The following is a 16,389-nucleotide window of genomic DNA, read 5'->3' as shown; positions in this document are numbered from 1 at the left end:
CGAGGAATTCGTTATATATAACACTGACAACATAGCGAGTTTATCAACCGAGGAAAATCACATCTCAATTCACACCACGTGCTCGACTACACTTCACAATCAACTGTCAATCAAAAAACAACTCTGACTGGTTCGCGGCCGGTTCGCGGCAATTATTAAAGCGTGACGCGTTGCTCGAAATAATTGTCTTTAATTTTGTTCAGTGATTTTTCATTAATCGCGCCACGTTAAGGGACGGACCATTATTTTCTTGGAGTGGGGGGGGGGGGATGAAAAATTTTAGTTTATGCAACCTCTGCAAACATTTTTTTTTCGAAATTCTTACTATTTTTTGTTATACATATCGTGTTTGCAAACAATTTATTTTGTCTTTCCAGGCCGTGCAAACAATTGTTTTCAATATTTTTCATCCCCCCCCCCCCCCCCAAAAATATTAATGGTCCGTCCCTAACAAAAGGCAAGCACAACATAGCGAGTTTACCGACTGAGAAAAACACATCTCAGTTCACAACGAGTGCTCGATTACACTTCACAAAACTGTGTAATTAACAACACAGATTGGTTCGCTGCAATAGGAAATGATAAAAACATGCATTCCTTGCGTGACGCGTTTCTCGGAATACCATTGTCTTTTGTCCATTTTATCGTGGGTGTGGGTAAAAGTCGTGGGTAGCAAAAAAGACTAAAATAAAAAAAAATACTAAACTAAAATTTGTGAAAAAATAGCTCTTTCATGGCTAGTCTGAGACAGACGTTTTGTCACGGCCAAGGGACTCTTCAGAGGGGTTTCTGCTTAACAAACTTATTGGCTTGTCTGTAAAACAAGGAAGTAATACTACGTGCTTGTTATAAAGTAAGCACAATAATTTGGAAGAGGTAGGCGCAGAATTATTTGCAGTGCGTCGGGTGACTGTTCATAAGAAAGCTTTCGCAAAAGCTCTCACGCTTAGTTCTCGCAATTCCAAGTGTGTAATAGATTGTAGTAAAAACGTTGGCTGCAACATTTCTGAGTCCGAATCGCACATCTTGTCGCTTTGGCCAACAAGCGAGGCCATTACATCAGTTTAATTAGTAAACAAACCAGAAGCGTCCTTTTGTAATCGCAAATGGGACCATCAAAATTTCCCACGGAAAAAATGCTGCTCAGTCTGCAACGCACAATGTCATTAAAAGTCACCGTTCTTGTGGGGTAGGGGGAGTGTGCGAGCGCGAAATGCTAATCGCAACTCAGAATAAAATGAAATTTAATATTAATTGCCATGGAATGTTGTATTTACTGTACAACTCTTTTCTTCCGCTGTTCTTTTCTCTGACAAGAGGCTTCGCAAATGTTGGGACTACAGACGGCTTCGGAACTTTTCGTTAACATTACCACAATTACCAGAGATCTTCAGTTTGAGTCCACTTGTGAGCGATCAATCTGATCGAAAACCTCTATTAAAGCACTGATCATGCTTCATTTCATAATACTTTTCTTTAATATTTTTACTTTATTTTAATTTTTTTAATTTATTTTAGTCTTTTTTGTTACCCACGACTTTTACCCACACCCACGACTTTACCCACACCCACGACCCACGACTCCCACCCACGACCCACGACAGTTAGCTATGCTCCACAGCCAAGAGTAGCGCCGCTTGATAAGTTGCTTTATTGAAGTAAACTTGGAATTTGAGCCAGCAGCTGTTGCTTAGGCGCGGTGGTGAAGTTCTCGGAGAATCTCGTTTCACTACATCCGCGTACGAAATAGAAGAGTCGCTATCGGAATCCATTATCGATCGACCTAAATATACAAATCTGAAAAGGGTAATTCTCAGGATAACTCGCAGCACGTTGTTTTCTTCCGGATCGTCGGTCGAAAAGGCGAATGATTTAAGTTTTACTATCCTTTGTTCAGTTACCATGACGCCTTAAAAATATCGATATGAGCGTGCAGTGGCCGTGGGAAAGAATGTCAACCTCAAAAAAGGACAGACAGAGGAATTGGAACCTAGGAATCAGAGAAGCCGGTGCTCTGTAATAAAAGCCTAGCCCTACCGTTTAAAAAGTAGCTTTGTTTTACAAAGAGAAATGTTTTCAGAGTGAAATAATGTTTTTCTTGTGTCTGTTTTAATTTTCACTTCAAAAGAAATAAAATACTATAAAGCTCTTTAAAGTCTTCCTCTCTTTTACGCCACCCCCCTCACTCCCTCTCTAAGGGACGGACCATTATTTTGGAGAGGGGGGGGGGGTGACAATATTTAAAAAAATGTTTGTCGGGCCTAGAAATCCTCAATAAACTGTTTGCAAACACGATATTTATAACAAAAAAATAGTTTGCATTTCGAAAAAAAAATGTTTGTAGAGGTGCAAACACTTAGAAAAATTTTCATTTCCCCTTTTCAAGAAAAAAACACTCCGTCCCTCATTAGCCTCGGTCGGGAAAATAGATTTTTCCAGGAGCCCATCAACTGGAGCCTTCATCTCCCATACTAACCCTTGGAGTCAACCCTTTCCCGTATTAATTTATTTTTAGAACTAATCTCCCGGGGTCTCGCGCGGGAGATTTCGCACCTCTGTCAATCTTTTGTCGCATTTCGCTGTGGCTACGCAAGCTGTGATATCTAAAACAATAGCGAAACGAGAAGGAAAGACTGCAGAATGTTGTTCCTTGTCGGCCTCTAAATTCAGTGTTTCTTCGAAGGAAGACATCAAGTAATGCTATGACTAAAAAACTGCGGAGTTTTGTACAGGTCTGTCAAATCAAAAGCCCTCTGGGCTTATTGTCTTGTGACTCTTTTCAGAGTTTAATTTATTTGAAAATAGACCGCTCTTCACGTCTATTTATTGCTTGTAAAGATATCGAAAATTAAAAAGCGTGCATCTAACATAAAGAAACATTTAGACTCCTCACCCCTAAACAGTTTAAACTAAAACTAAAGCTACTTTTGTCGCTCGATAAAAGTTGTGACATTCACAACACGAGGTACGAAACTCTTTATTCACTTGTCAATTCAGAAACCTTTGTCGTGAATGCTTGCGCTGAACTTCACGATTTCACAGTTAAAGATAAAAACAAAGGTTTATTCCAACTACAAAAGGTTCTCACGCGAAAGGCTTAAAATCCAACTAAAAAATATATATAAGATTTGGGACCTGAAAGACAACAACACCGAATTTTCGATCATGTGGTCCATTGTCACGAGAGCAAGCGCTTACAGCGGAAACCCGTCACGCTGCAATTTGTTTCTGACGGAGAAGCTCTGCATGCTATCAGCTGACAGATCCACCTTCTTGAACAAAAGATCTGAGCTTGTTACCAAGTGCAGGCACGAAAACAAGTACTACACGGCCAATCAGAGACAGGATCGTTCCAACCGTCCTCCATGAACGTAGTTTAAATTGTATTTCACCGCATCTAACGACACAGTCTGATGATCGCTTCGTGCGTGAAACTCTGAGTAACTGTCCGTGAAGTTTCTATCTTTAATTATTGTATAAGATTACATGCTTAAAGTTTTGAAATCGATGCCTTAATAGTATCCATTCCGATCACAATCACGGTAATTATTAAAGCGTCCATCTTGATTCATACTAATTGATCGTTGCTATTTCTGTCAGGCGGATAATGTTTGTACTTATTATTGTCACGCGACTTGTTTCCGACACCTTATCAAAAGCGATTTTTCCAAGCAGGCTTGACTTAAATTCAAAGTACACTCCAGCATGTAGCCGTTGAACAGTTATAGGACTCCGATAACAGCACAAAAAGAATACAGACACACACAGATTCATAAGCATTTATCTGTCACAGATAATTCTTAAATATCTTAAAAAGGTCAACAAAGTCACAGATTCTCCTTTGTTGTTTTGTGTCTGTGACTGATAAGAACGTTTTCAGCCTCACGTTTCAATAAACTCACGCACACTACCAAGCAAAGTTTCATGGTTGACCTTTCGCGTGTGTCTTCGAGTGATACTCAAATTGAAGACACACAAGGAAAATAATGTCCACGGGATCAGTTGTTTTGAACTAGTTTAATCAGCACAAATTCTAACTTGCCTAAGCTAGCTAGTCAACTGAAGTAAAGGCACACATGTGGTTCGACTACTACGGTCTATTACATCTTTGAAATCGGATCTAATCAAAAATGGAAACGGCAAAAAAAGGTTTTCCTGACATATTGTCGGTCGACATACCTACAGTTCTGTAAGGCGCAATCCTGTTTAAGACACGCTTTTCCCCTATTGCTGTACCAAAATCATAAAACACATTGTTCTCACGAAACGGTAGCTATTATCTGATTGACTAATATGACTAGAATGGTGGGAATCTCGTGTGATTGCTTTTATCACTAAGAAAAACAAACAAAAAGCTTAAAAATAAACGCAACTGTCAGTGTACGTGTAAACAGCATCTGCAGACCTCTCAAGTCTCACGATTTTGTCCTGAGACTCACGGTTTTCACTTCAATCTCACGACGAGAAACAGAAATCTCACGGAAAAACTGACAGAGTAACAAGTCATTTGATTAGCGCCTGGTTTTAGGACTCTTTTAGTTATTTTTGTCCGTCAGTTGATCAGTCTCCCGGTTTTTACTGAAATCTCCAGATTTTTTTACCTCAATCTCCAGATTTCCAGTGCTTTGAGGTTGAGAAGTCTGCATCTGTTTTGTTTAAATCTGATGATCGCATTTTTCGGCATTTACTAAAAAAAGAAAATTTTGACATGGCGGGAAAAATATTGACATGGCGGGAAAATTCCGCGGCCTCAGAAAGCAAATACGCATGGAATGCACCTTGTCCCCTGTAGTATTATCTTGTGTCGTCATGACTACGTCATGACGTCACAAGACAAAGACCGATCTCGCAACTGCGAAATTACGAATATATTTTGAAAAGAGGATGGATAGGCGCAACAGATCGGTCAATATTATTTGCCGTGTAATTCTTCCGATAAGAAGGCAGCTTGATAAAAGGTTGATCGATTCTAATCGTTGTTGTGAACAATAAATTTTACTGGGTTGTAAACATTCACACTAAACGAACGTATCAATGGTATAAATTTATAAACAAGGTACGCACTTTGGCCTGTACCAACACATTGCAAATCAAATTCTACAAGACATTCAAAACTCTGAGTGACAATAAAATTCAGACAAGCGCTAGCTTGTGAACCCTTCGTGGCGAAGACACAAACATTAGAATAAAAATCTAAACAGCCGTTCCGGCTAAACGACCCATTCGACTTTAGATAGTACAGGCATAGAGTTCTCTTTGGAAACATACAAAGCGAAAGAAATGTACGGGGATTAAAATAAGCGGATCACACGGTCTCTAACCGAAGAAAGATGTAACATTCAGGCCGTTGGCCTGTACGCGTATATTTTTAAAATTGTAAGATGCGCAATATCTCACCTCTGCAACAGCGACTCAACGATCTCTGCCATAATATTTCCAGTTGCAACTTTAGAAGAAACAAACACATATCATTTTCCTGAGGTTTTATTCGAAGCATGATGATCTTATATTGGCTGGATCTTGGAGCATACGGATAGTCAAAATGTGCATCGAAGTCATCACGTTTGTAGTGTTCGTCGCCGTATCAAAGAACACGCGTTTGCCACAGCTCGGCCCATATTAAATTATTTCTGCTTTCGTTCGGGAATAGATCTTACAAATCCAGCGTCAAATCTCACAGTACTGTTTACGTCTAACACTGCATGTAATATTAAAGTCCGTGCAAACCAGAAATCGGTAAGATTCAAACAAGCAACTGATTTTCCGATCAACGCCATGACTAAACTGACTTCATTTTCAAGGACAAAAAAGTGGTTTATTAATTAACTTTTAACCGTTATTCATTCACGAGTAAACCAGGCTCTCTCGGCTGTAAAATCAGGAAAGAAGCAAAATTATAAAGGAAAACGGACAGGGAATGTGTGTACGACATTGGCCGCCATTATTTTTTTTTTACATCGTCGCCCTAGCTACGCTGCATGTGGTCTGACCACAGGAGCAATGTTTTCGCGGGAAATGTGTTTCTAAACATAAAAATATACGGGAAAGGGTTGACTCAAGGGTACAGTACGTATGGAGGCTCCAGTTGATGGGCTCCTGATTTTTCTGAATAAACCATCGTGGTCATAAAGGTATTATATTATTTTTATTTTATTTTTTGTTTACTCACGACTTTTACCCACACCCACGACTTTAGCTATACTCACAAAAGAATTGTGACGAGTATAGCTAACTGTCGTGGGTCGTGGGTCGTGGGTGGAAGTCGTGGGTCGTGGGTGTGGTTACAGCGCGAAGCGCGCTACCGTTGCCACTCGAGCAAAATTTTTGATGAATTTTTGACACTTTACTAATCAAAGTGGGCGGAGACAGTCTAACTTGGTGCGCGATTAATAAATCTTGTTGGTGTATTTTTAGTTTGTCGGTCGGCTCGCAAAATAAAAAATATCAGCCTCGTAGATCGCCGCTCTTCAGTTTCTAAATGATTGTATCTAAGGACTGAGCTGTAAGATATCACTTTTTCCGCCGTTGTGTTCATGTTGTGTTTAAATTTGGTGATTTGTGGATTGTAACCGACAAATGTTCATGTATATTATGCATGCGCGGCATTTGTTTACATTTCGGTGTTTTCCTCTGTCGCTCAGCTACTGGTGATATCCTGACAGTGTTCTTAAAAAGTCTGCTTGTTATATTTTATTCAGTTTATACTACAAGTACTTGCAGGAATATTGCATAAATACCATACTGTTGCGTGAAATGTATCTCGAACAATTGGCAAGGTCTTTGTATATTCTCACGCGTTATTAGCTAAAAATAGAAACTACATCCAGACGGGAAACAAACCTGTGACCTGCATATTTTATACACCGTAAATAAAAATAGACTCGAAATTATAGTAGATACTAGTTTTTTTCTCGATGATCGCGAATATTTACAGCCGTTTTCAGTGTTTCGTAAATAGCCGCTACTTTCTTTCTATTCAGACATGGAAACATGATGGATCGAAACCCACCAATCATAGTCCACTAGCGTGACCTTTTGAACATTGTTAAGGTTCATCTGGTAAGCTGTGATTGGTGGATTTTGATCCGTTTGCTTGTTTTGCATTGAAAAAGTACTATTTTCGTCTCCCGGCGGCAAACGAGAGACCCGAGCTGGACATCTTGATATGACTTGTAGGTAACGGTTAGATATTCGTCTTGCTGATCCACTGCTCCTGGTTTTTCTGCTTCAAGCAGACACACCGTCAGTTTCTGTTTACTGGGATGGTAAATTAGCGTAAATTTGAGGTTCAGGGAAATTAGCTCATGGTGTACGTATCGACGAATTTGTTACATCGTATTTGCTTATTACTTTTTGTACAAATTTATGACGTCCTGACTTCTCTTGCAAAAGCGCGTTGACCTAATCCTTGGTGGTTCAAGTCTAATATCCGCTCACGAACAAGAAAAAGGTAATGCTCGTCCATTATCGTTTATGCCGCCGTTCGCATTTTCACGAAGTTGTATGTTTGCTGTGGACAAAAAATAAATTTGTTATTTCAATTTGAAATAAATATGTTTTAGTAGCTTCAGACTTATTGATTGCTTCTTTTCATACGAAGGCCTTGGAAATTTATTTTCTGGCTGCTAAATATATTTTTGTAGCTTGATTTCATTTTCTGGCTGCCCCCTAACAATTTCCCGCGCACGCGATTAGCAATGGTCTGATTAACTCCGCCTCTCAATCAAAATAGTGTCACAAAAGTGTCAAAAAAATGTCAAAAATCTTGCTCGGGTGGCAACGGTAGCGCGCTTCGCGCTGTAAAAGTCGTGGGTAACAAAAGAGTATAGCTAACTGTCATACAAAATACTGAACAAACATTTGTGAGGAAATAGTTCGTGTACGGCTAGTCTGGCGCAGAGTTTCGACCCGGCTCAGAGGTCTTTCTGCTTAGCAAACTTGTTGGGGTGTCTGTAATACCAGGAACACACTGGAACACCGAAAATGTTTAAACACAGATGAAAAAAAAAATGATTTGAATAAATTAAAATAAACGTTAAACTGGATTAAAACTGAAGAGTTTGGATGATATCAACGAAAAATTCCGTAGTCGTCCGAAAACTTCCAAGACTTACCCGAACATAACCCAACATTTTGAGAAAGCTGCCGAACATTTCCGAAGTCCCGTGACGTCGGTTTTCATTCCAGAGACGGGAAGAACATGGGCAAACATTTTGTATTTTGTCTGGATACAAATGTCTCTATCATAAAGACGGGTACAGGATTCGTTACCCGTCTAGATGAGTTACCTTTCGTAATGCGTCACTCAGAACGCAGTACATATTTTAACCTAGTCCTCAGCCCGTAGCCCGCGTTTCACTTCTAAGTCCGTGAGGTGAAAAACAAACAAACAAACTAAACACTCAATTCAAATAGAGCAATATACTAGCCTGTGTACAGCCGTCCCCCTCCTTGTTCCCGATTTTTTTAGGGGAGGGGGGCGGTTGTATGCAGGCTACAATATACATGCTCGTTATAAAAATAAGCACAATAATTTGGAAGAAGTAGGCACAGAATTCAATGCAATTCGCCGGGTGTCGATTTAAAAAGAAAGCTCTCACAAAATCTCTCACTCAACTCTAACAATTCCAAGTGTGTTATGGTTTGTAGTAAAAATGTTGGCTGCAACATTTCCTCGTCCGAATCAAACATTTTGTCGCATTGGCCAACAGGCGAAGCCATTGTATCTACTTTTAAATATTAAAGCGCCTTTTTGTAACCGCAAACGCGACCATTAAAATTTCCCACGGTAAAAATGTCGTTCAGTCTGCAATGCACAATGTCACGCAATATTTTTAAGTCACGGTTCTTGTGGGGTGTGGGGGGGGGGGGGGGGGGGAGCTGCGAGGATGAAGTCCTAATCGCAACGCAGAATATAAAATAAAAATTCCTATAAATTTTTAAATTTAATTGAACTGTTTTGTTGATATGTGTTTAAACATTTTCGGTGTTCCAGGGGTGTTTCGTGGTCCAGGTGTTCCTGTCCTGGTTTTACAGACACCCCGACAAGTTTGTTGAACAGAAAAGCTTCTAGAGGGTCCCTTGACTGGGTCGAAACTCTTCGTCAGACTAGCCATGCACGAACTATTTTCCTACAAATGTTTGTTATCCTCTCTTGATTTTTTTTTATGTTTTTTTTTTTACCCACGACTTTTACCCACACCCACGACTTAACCCACACCCACGACCCACGACTTCCACCCACGACCCACGACCCACGACAGTTAGCTATACTCAATTGTGACTGTTATAGTCACGTGCATTTGTCACACTTCATCGAACGTGACACGTCCTCCCGGATTGTGCCCGCGGCGTGTAAGATTGTACAATGATGGCGAGTTTTCCAGTCTTTCAGGAAATAGAAGGGGAATGGAGATCTGTTAAAACGGTTGAAATTTTAGGCTTAAGAATTCCAGCATATTTTACTAGCGACCCTCAGTTGCTTTGCGACTTTATTACAAATTTCCAGACGAAGTCAGATGACGTATTCATCGTCAGCTATCCGAAATCAGGTAAGCTGTGCTTAAAAATTTGCATAGTAATTACAAAACGTTTACTCGCGGATAATAACTTAAGTTTGTCGAATCGTCAGGAAAAACTTTCTGAAAGTCAATCAATGTATAAATTATCAGTTGTCTTCATCTAAATCTTGTCTGGATTGTGAACATATATATACTATATGAGCAATTTGCTCAGAGCCCGCGGCAACCTTAATTAAAAGAAATTGATTCATATAAATTAAATTTAGATCAATTCCCTGATAGAAAAGCTTATTATTGGAGACAGCTTTTTAAGTCCGTTTTATTGCTCAACGGGTAAAATAAGAATACAGGATTTTTTGATAAAGTACGTTCCAGAGAATTCAAGCAGAATTTTCGCCCAGTAGCAACAACAAGCGAAAACAAAAAGCTTCGTGGGGGCCAGTGGATATGTTAAACTTTGTTTACACGATCGCCCCTAAGAAAGACTGCGTGGGAGGCTAGAACCTGCACTATTCGTGGTGAATTGAATTTATCACAATTTATGACCCCATTGACCCCATTTTATATTGCACAATTGGTCCTTTAAATTAACCTAATCCGGAAACAGAAACTTCCAGCTGTCAGCTGAGTTGTGTCGTGTAGCCGACCGTGAAGGGAAGGGGTGAAGGGGTTCAGCCTCAACTTTCTTACTTGGGAGCTATTTTCAACCACAACCAGTCAATGTTTTCTTTCTGTTTTCTTTCTTTGAATTTCCAGGATGGATTATACAAATTTATTTTTATGCATTTTGAATGTTGTCAGTCCTCTTTATAGAGAGATATGGGGGAATATATACTTTCTAGTTTATGCTTTTTTTTTCCTTGTTCATGCTACATGGGTATGTGCTTTCCAGGGGGGTGGGGGGGGGGGTACTCGGCATTTCAAGTGACGGGGATGATCAAAGGATTTTTTTGGGTTTGAAATTTTTGATTCTGGGATTTTTTTGGGTAGGAAAATTTGGCAAGTATTTTTTATGTAAGAAGGGATGTTTTTGGGTATTTAAAATAATCTGAAGATTTGTAATAGTCCTTTGGCTGCATAGTGCTGCGAATAAAGTGACAAACGTGTTTTGCTGTTGATTTTTAAGGGGTCAATTTTTGATCTAGGGATTTTTTGGGGGGTTATGGTAGAAGCCCTAGGGAGTTTTTTGGGTCCTGATTTTTGCCCCCATTCGATCATCCCCGTCACTTGAAATCCCAAGTGCCCCCTGGGATGTGCTGTTGAGTGGAGTCCCATTTTTGACTTTCCATGTTTTTCATGGAATAATTCCAATTTTCGTTTTACTCAAGGATAGGATCGCTGATCGCTAGTCAGTGAGATAGGATAACAAATTTTTGAGCTTTTCAAGGGTGGGAGTTTCTAGAAACCAAAGTTCAATGGTCGTGGCCGAGTGGTTAGAGCATCGGACTTGTAATCCGGAGGTCGCGGGTTTAAGTCCCGTTCTGACCACTTGCTGGTGTTGTTTTCGGTAGTCCCGAGTTCAACTCCTTGGCTGCGTTTGTAAATAGCCAACTGGTCTGCCTCTTGCCAGTTGGGATTTTTAACCATGTTATGTTCATTTGAAATATTTGTTTCACATTGGCCCTGAAAACCTCTATTGGGGAAGTGGTTAATTAAGTATATTATTATTATTAACTAAACTTTGTAACTAGAACCTAGCATTATAGGTATGCAATGTGTACAAAGTTCTATGTGACTGTCAACCCATTGTATGCATTACAATTTACAGGCCTAAAGTCATATGATTACAATTATAATGTATATCACAAGACATAGACTAAGTGTATTAAATAATTATTTAAGCTGGTACCCAACTTAGATAATTTGCATTGATGTCATTATAGGAAGCTGACTGTCAGTATAACCTTATTATGGGAAATTAACGCATCATGAAATAAACGCGAATTTAAAACTTTCGCGTTAATTTAAGTCGTGTTAATTTTTTTTAACGTTAATTTTCCGCGCCGTTAATTAAGTGGAGCGTTAATTTCCATTATTTTGGCCCCAATTTTTCATTACAGTCCAGATGTTCTTGACTCCAAGGAAAAAGCATAATTTATCTGCCACTATCAATGATACTGTGAAGAACGCTTAAAGTGGGAAAAGTAGCACGAACATTGTTTTCGTTTAAGATTACACGCCTACAAGTGTTGAAATAAACTTGTTCCTGTTGTGTACATCGCGTTAATTTCCTTCATTTTGAAATGTTCCCCCTCTTTCGCGTTAGTTTCCTTTATTGGGAAGTAATTTTTCCTTCAATTCGCGTTAATTGAAGTCGCGTTTATTTCAAATACCTTAATTAACATATTCCTACTATAAGGTAATTAGGCATGGTTGTACTATCGTTGCATGACGTTACCCTGGTAGTCATCATTGCAGACTGCATTGGTGATGGAAACAATACCAACTGAACATTAAATTTAGTTGACTTTTCATTTCTTGTAGGGACTACATGGGTTCAAGAAATAGTCTGGCAGATTTATCACAATGGAGCAATCAATAGTAAAAGAATTGAAGATCGAATCCCATTTGTAGAAGAGGCAACAAATCCAAATGCTTCTCAGCCTGACATCAAAACTCTGCCAAGCCCTCGTCTTCTAAAGACACACCTGTCTTATGATGCTATTCCTAAAGGTGAAAATGAAGACACAAAGTGTAAATACATTTACATCGCTCGCAATCCAAAGGATGCTGCAGTGTCAAATTATAAATTCCTGACAAGCCTGGGGGCAGATTCTGGATTAAATGCTCCATGGGAATTTTATGCTAATTTGTTTATTCAAGGAAAATGTAAGTACCGGTACCATAAATAATTACAAAGATAATGACTTGTATTTATTGATTTGGTACATCCAACTTACTCTTCGTATTACTAGGAAGGCTTTCAGTCCAGTCACAAGTGAACACATCTAATTTGAAATCAAAGGGTCCAGCCCTCGAGGGGAGGGGGCTACTAAAAAATAGTTATATGGGGAGAGCAGTGGCGGATCTAGGGGAGGGGCCCGGGGCCCCACCTTATTTTCAGGCCAAACCTGAAGGCCTGTATGGCTGAGAAAAATCATTTTCAAGAGCGGGCCCCCTTATTCTTGGAGACTGGATGATCGGGCCCCCCACTTACGTGGTGGTCTGGATCCGACACTGGAGAGTCCAAATCTTTGCTCTTTTATATTCCAATTTTTACAGAAAAGGTAACCCTTTCAAAATCCTACAGGCGGGATACTGCATAAATTTCAAATGAATTTTAAATATACCGTTTTCTACCTTAAGGTTACTATTGTTAGCGGCTACTAACTCTAGTGATTTTAGCAAGTTGGGCTAAAAATGCTAAATTTAGTACTCGCTAAAATTTATCTCAGTCAAATTCAATACGCGTTAAATTAATACCCCCACCCGTCAGAGGAATACAACATTAAATATAGTGGCCTTGTTCGACTTTATGACAACGTCAGACGGTGGGGCAACAATAAAGAAGGGTTGGGAGAGAGCTGGGATCGTCGGCATGATGGAGAATATGACTGAATTTTCTTGACGAGGACCCACTGTTTAACATTTGCAATTCACTTTGTTCTCTCTGACAGTGAAAATGTTCGCTCAATTTTAAGTGACTTTTTTCTATTACTAAACATTTGTTTCCATCTTAGCAATATATTATTATTATTATTTTAATTTTTGGAAAATTGCTAAATTAAATAGTCGCTAAATCTTGCTCAGAAAAAATCGCTAAAATTAGTAGTCACTAAAAAAAGTAACCTTAAGGTATACTCCAACACATGAAATTCCTACACTTTTATATTATTATAGCTTCAGCCTGAAACAGGCACCACTTTTAGGTGGAACCTCCCCATAATAGTCCATTATAGGTTGTACCCCCATCCCTGTTGCAATCTTTAGAGCAAGGGTTACCCCCTGCATTACTTTGCCAGTACCCATTTAGACACTTGGATGAAGAGTGGCACTATGAGAGTAGAGTGTCTTGCACAAGAACACAACATAGTGACCCTGCCAGGGTCCGAACCTGGACCCTTCGATCCAGAGTCCCGCGCACTAACAATTAGGCCACCGTGCCTCCCATAATAATGCTTTATAGAGCGCTCAAATTCTCAATAGCTGACATTGAAACATAACACTACTTATTAAGACAACCACGGCAGGCACTGTTACACAACACTGCAAGACAGTCACATTCCGCTCGTAGCACCTATCTATAAGCTTCATTAATTTATAACAATTTTGCCTTGAATATCATGAGCTTGGGATGCCTGTGGTGCAACCCTTGCAAAGGAGACCCTGACAACTAAAAAATTGAGACCAAAATTGATAATTTACGCCCCAAGCATGATGACAATCATCCATGTACCCAGGGCTTACCCCCATTCATTCTAGCCACACCTTCCACCCCATTCACAATGTTGCATGTATTTTACTAATTATTAAATGGCTTATACAACAGCTACTTGGAGTCACTGGAGTGATCATGTTCTAGGATGGTGGCAACACAGAAATGATCGAAACATTTTGTTCCTTAAATATGAAGACTTACAGAAGGTAACAGCAATTTACAGTAAACCAATAACTAATTTTCCTGTAACCACCTACTGTCCTAACTGTATCCACCAAGGGGTTACAGTTAGCAGGGCTCGAGACTAACGGTAGCCAACTAGCCAAAGGCTACTAAAATTTAGGTTTTGGCTACCAGGTTTAGCATTCCCACTAGCCATTTGGCTAGTGAAAAACTCGGAAAAGTCAATTGTTCTTGATAGAAATCAATATACTTTTGAAAAATTACTTTTGGCTAGTAAAATCTGACATGTTACTAGCCAGTAAACCAGTGAGTTAAAAAGTTAGTGTCAAGCCCTGGTTAGGAAGGGGAGCTCAATGTACCAATGCAGTGCCAAGTGCCACTGATTGATTGACTGACTGACTGACTGACTGACTGACTGACTGACTGACTGACTGACTGACTGACTGACTGACTGACTGTATAACTGCACATAATTATTTCATACCATAAGTGCAAATTTATTATGTCACAACTCCATAGGGGTTGCCCTTTCAATTAAACACCCATCAACTATGGAAGCTAAATTATGTGCTCTTATCATGCTTATCATGCAACCATACATAGTTTATCATGCTTTCAATTGTTTGTTATGCTGTTAATACCAGTGTCAACAATATTCTTCTGGCATTTGTAGTTGTTGTTTAAAATAATTTACGTCACAAACCTGTTTAAAACCATGAAAGTAATATTTATGAGGGTATCTCTTGTAGGATCTGCTTTCCCATGTCAGAATGATCGCCAACTTCCTCAACAAGTCCCTGTCAGATGATCTGATCAGTCTCATCGCTGAACAGTGCACTTTCAATGGAATGATGAAACTGAATAAGCCAAGTTACTTGTTACGAGGAAAGGAAGACGGTCCAAAGCTGCTGCGAAAGGGCGTGGTCGGGGACTGGAAGAATTACTTTACTCCAGAGTTGAATGAGAGATTTGAGAAGGAAGTGTTGGCAAAATTGAAAGGAAGTCAGTTAGAGTTTGATTTAGAGATATAGAAGATATTTACCAAGACAATGAACTGTTGAAAACGAATGTTTGATAGAATTTTTCGTTATAATTTATACCAACATACATACTTAGTGGATCTGTCAAAAAAGTGATATTAGAAAAACAAAAAACAGCATTTGCTTGACGTTTCACTTTTTTTAAGAATGGTGGAATTATTTTATTATTTTTTTTAAGAAATTTAAATGTTATATGATCAGACGCATTAGCAAGCTGACGTCAATATCGTGGCTATTAAATTGGATGGGTCGGGTTATTTGTACCCCTTTATAAATTTGGTGAACTAAAACTAGTTAGCATACAGGAGGCAAGCGTGGCCGAGTGGTTTAGGGCGCTGGTATTGTAATCTGGAGGTCACCGGTTCAAGACCTGCCCTTGCTACTAGCTGAATTTGTTTCTCGGATGTCCCGAGTTCTAATCCTCGACCACGCTTTGTATATAGCCAACTGGTCTGCCTCCTGCCAGTTGGGATTTTTAACCTTGTTATGTTTATTTAAAATTATTTGTTTCCTATGTTTCAGTGGCATGCCTGTAAACTAGCTATCTCGTTGAGATATGAAGCTAAGTGCATGACCACTATAAACATATATTTATTTTTATTTTTTTTTTTATACAGTAGAATCCCGATTTTTCAAACCCTCCTTTTCTCGAATCTCCTGATTTCTCGCGGAACCAATTTTCGTTTCCCTTGGATTCAACTTCTCTGTTATTTTCCCCCGATTTATCCAACCTCCTGTTTTCGTTCTCCCTAGATTGCTTATCATCCTACCACCCTTTCTTGAGTATTTACGCAAACCGAAGCAGTTCCTGGGTTTCGGTGTGGTCTCTAATATTCCTGTTTCAGGTGTTTGGTCAGTTGAGTAGCGGCGCGAAAAACGACGAGTGAAAAATTTAAATACAAGGAAGTGTCCTTCTCATTTTTCCACTTGCCGCTATATTCGTGCTAATCCCGTTTTCGGCTGCTCTCCAACAAACCAAGTGCCTGTAACAGGTCTGATTCTGGAATAGGTCAGAAAATCGCAGGAAGCGTGCCGCACAACCTAGAGTTTCCCCAAATATGCGCCGCATTTGGGACAAAAAAGTTAATAAGCGCCGGCTGCGCCGCAGTCCCGGCGCGGCGCTTATTCGAGGAATTCCGTATGACTAAAAAACCATTACAAAGCATTTCTAAAATAGCATTGGAAATTTCTTTAGTGATTATGATTTATATTTCACCGCTCGCCCATTAAGTTCTCTTTGCAAAATTCTTTCACCGGTACATGTAGT

At 39.5% G+C, this 16,389-nt stretch overlaps 1 protein-coding gene across 1 annotated transcript; it reads left to right on the top strand.

Moving 5' to 3' along the window:
• The first annotated feature begins 9,337 nt into the window (after positions 1-9,337).
• On the top strand, positions 9,338-15,241 carry LOC144651284 (sulfotransferase 1C2-like). Its single transcript, XM_078511224.1, has 4 exons — positions 9,338-9,551; positions 12,006-12,350; positions 14,011-14,105; positions 14,832-15,241. The coding sequence occupies exons 1-4, from the start codon at positions 9,368-9,370 to the stop codon at positions 15,111-15,113; spliced, it is 906 nt and encodes a 301-aa protein (XP_078367350.1). The 5' UTR covers positions 9,338-9,367; the 3' UTR covers positions 15,114-15,241.
• Positions 15,242-16,389: the final 1,148 nt, after the last annotated feature.

This window comes from Oculina patagonica, chromosome 4, assembly GCF_052425735.1.
Source record: "Oculina patagonica isolate OP01 chromosome 4, crgOcupat, whole genome shotgun sequence".
NCBI classification, from domain to species: domain Eukaryota; kingdom Metazoa; phylum Cnidaria; class Anthozoa; order Scleractinia; family Oculinidae; genus Oculina; species Oculina patagonica.
Note: the sequence above shows the minus strand (reverse complement) of the source record. Positions and strands in the feature narration are given on the sequence as shown.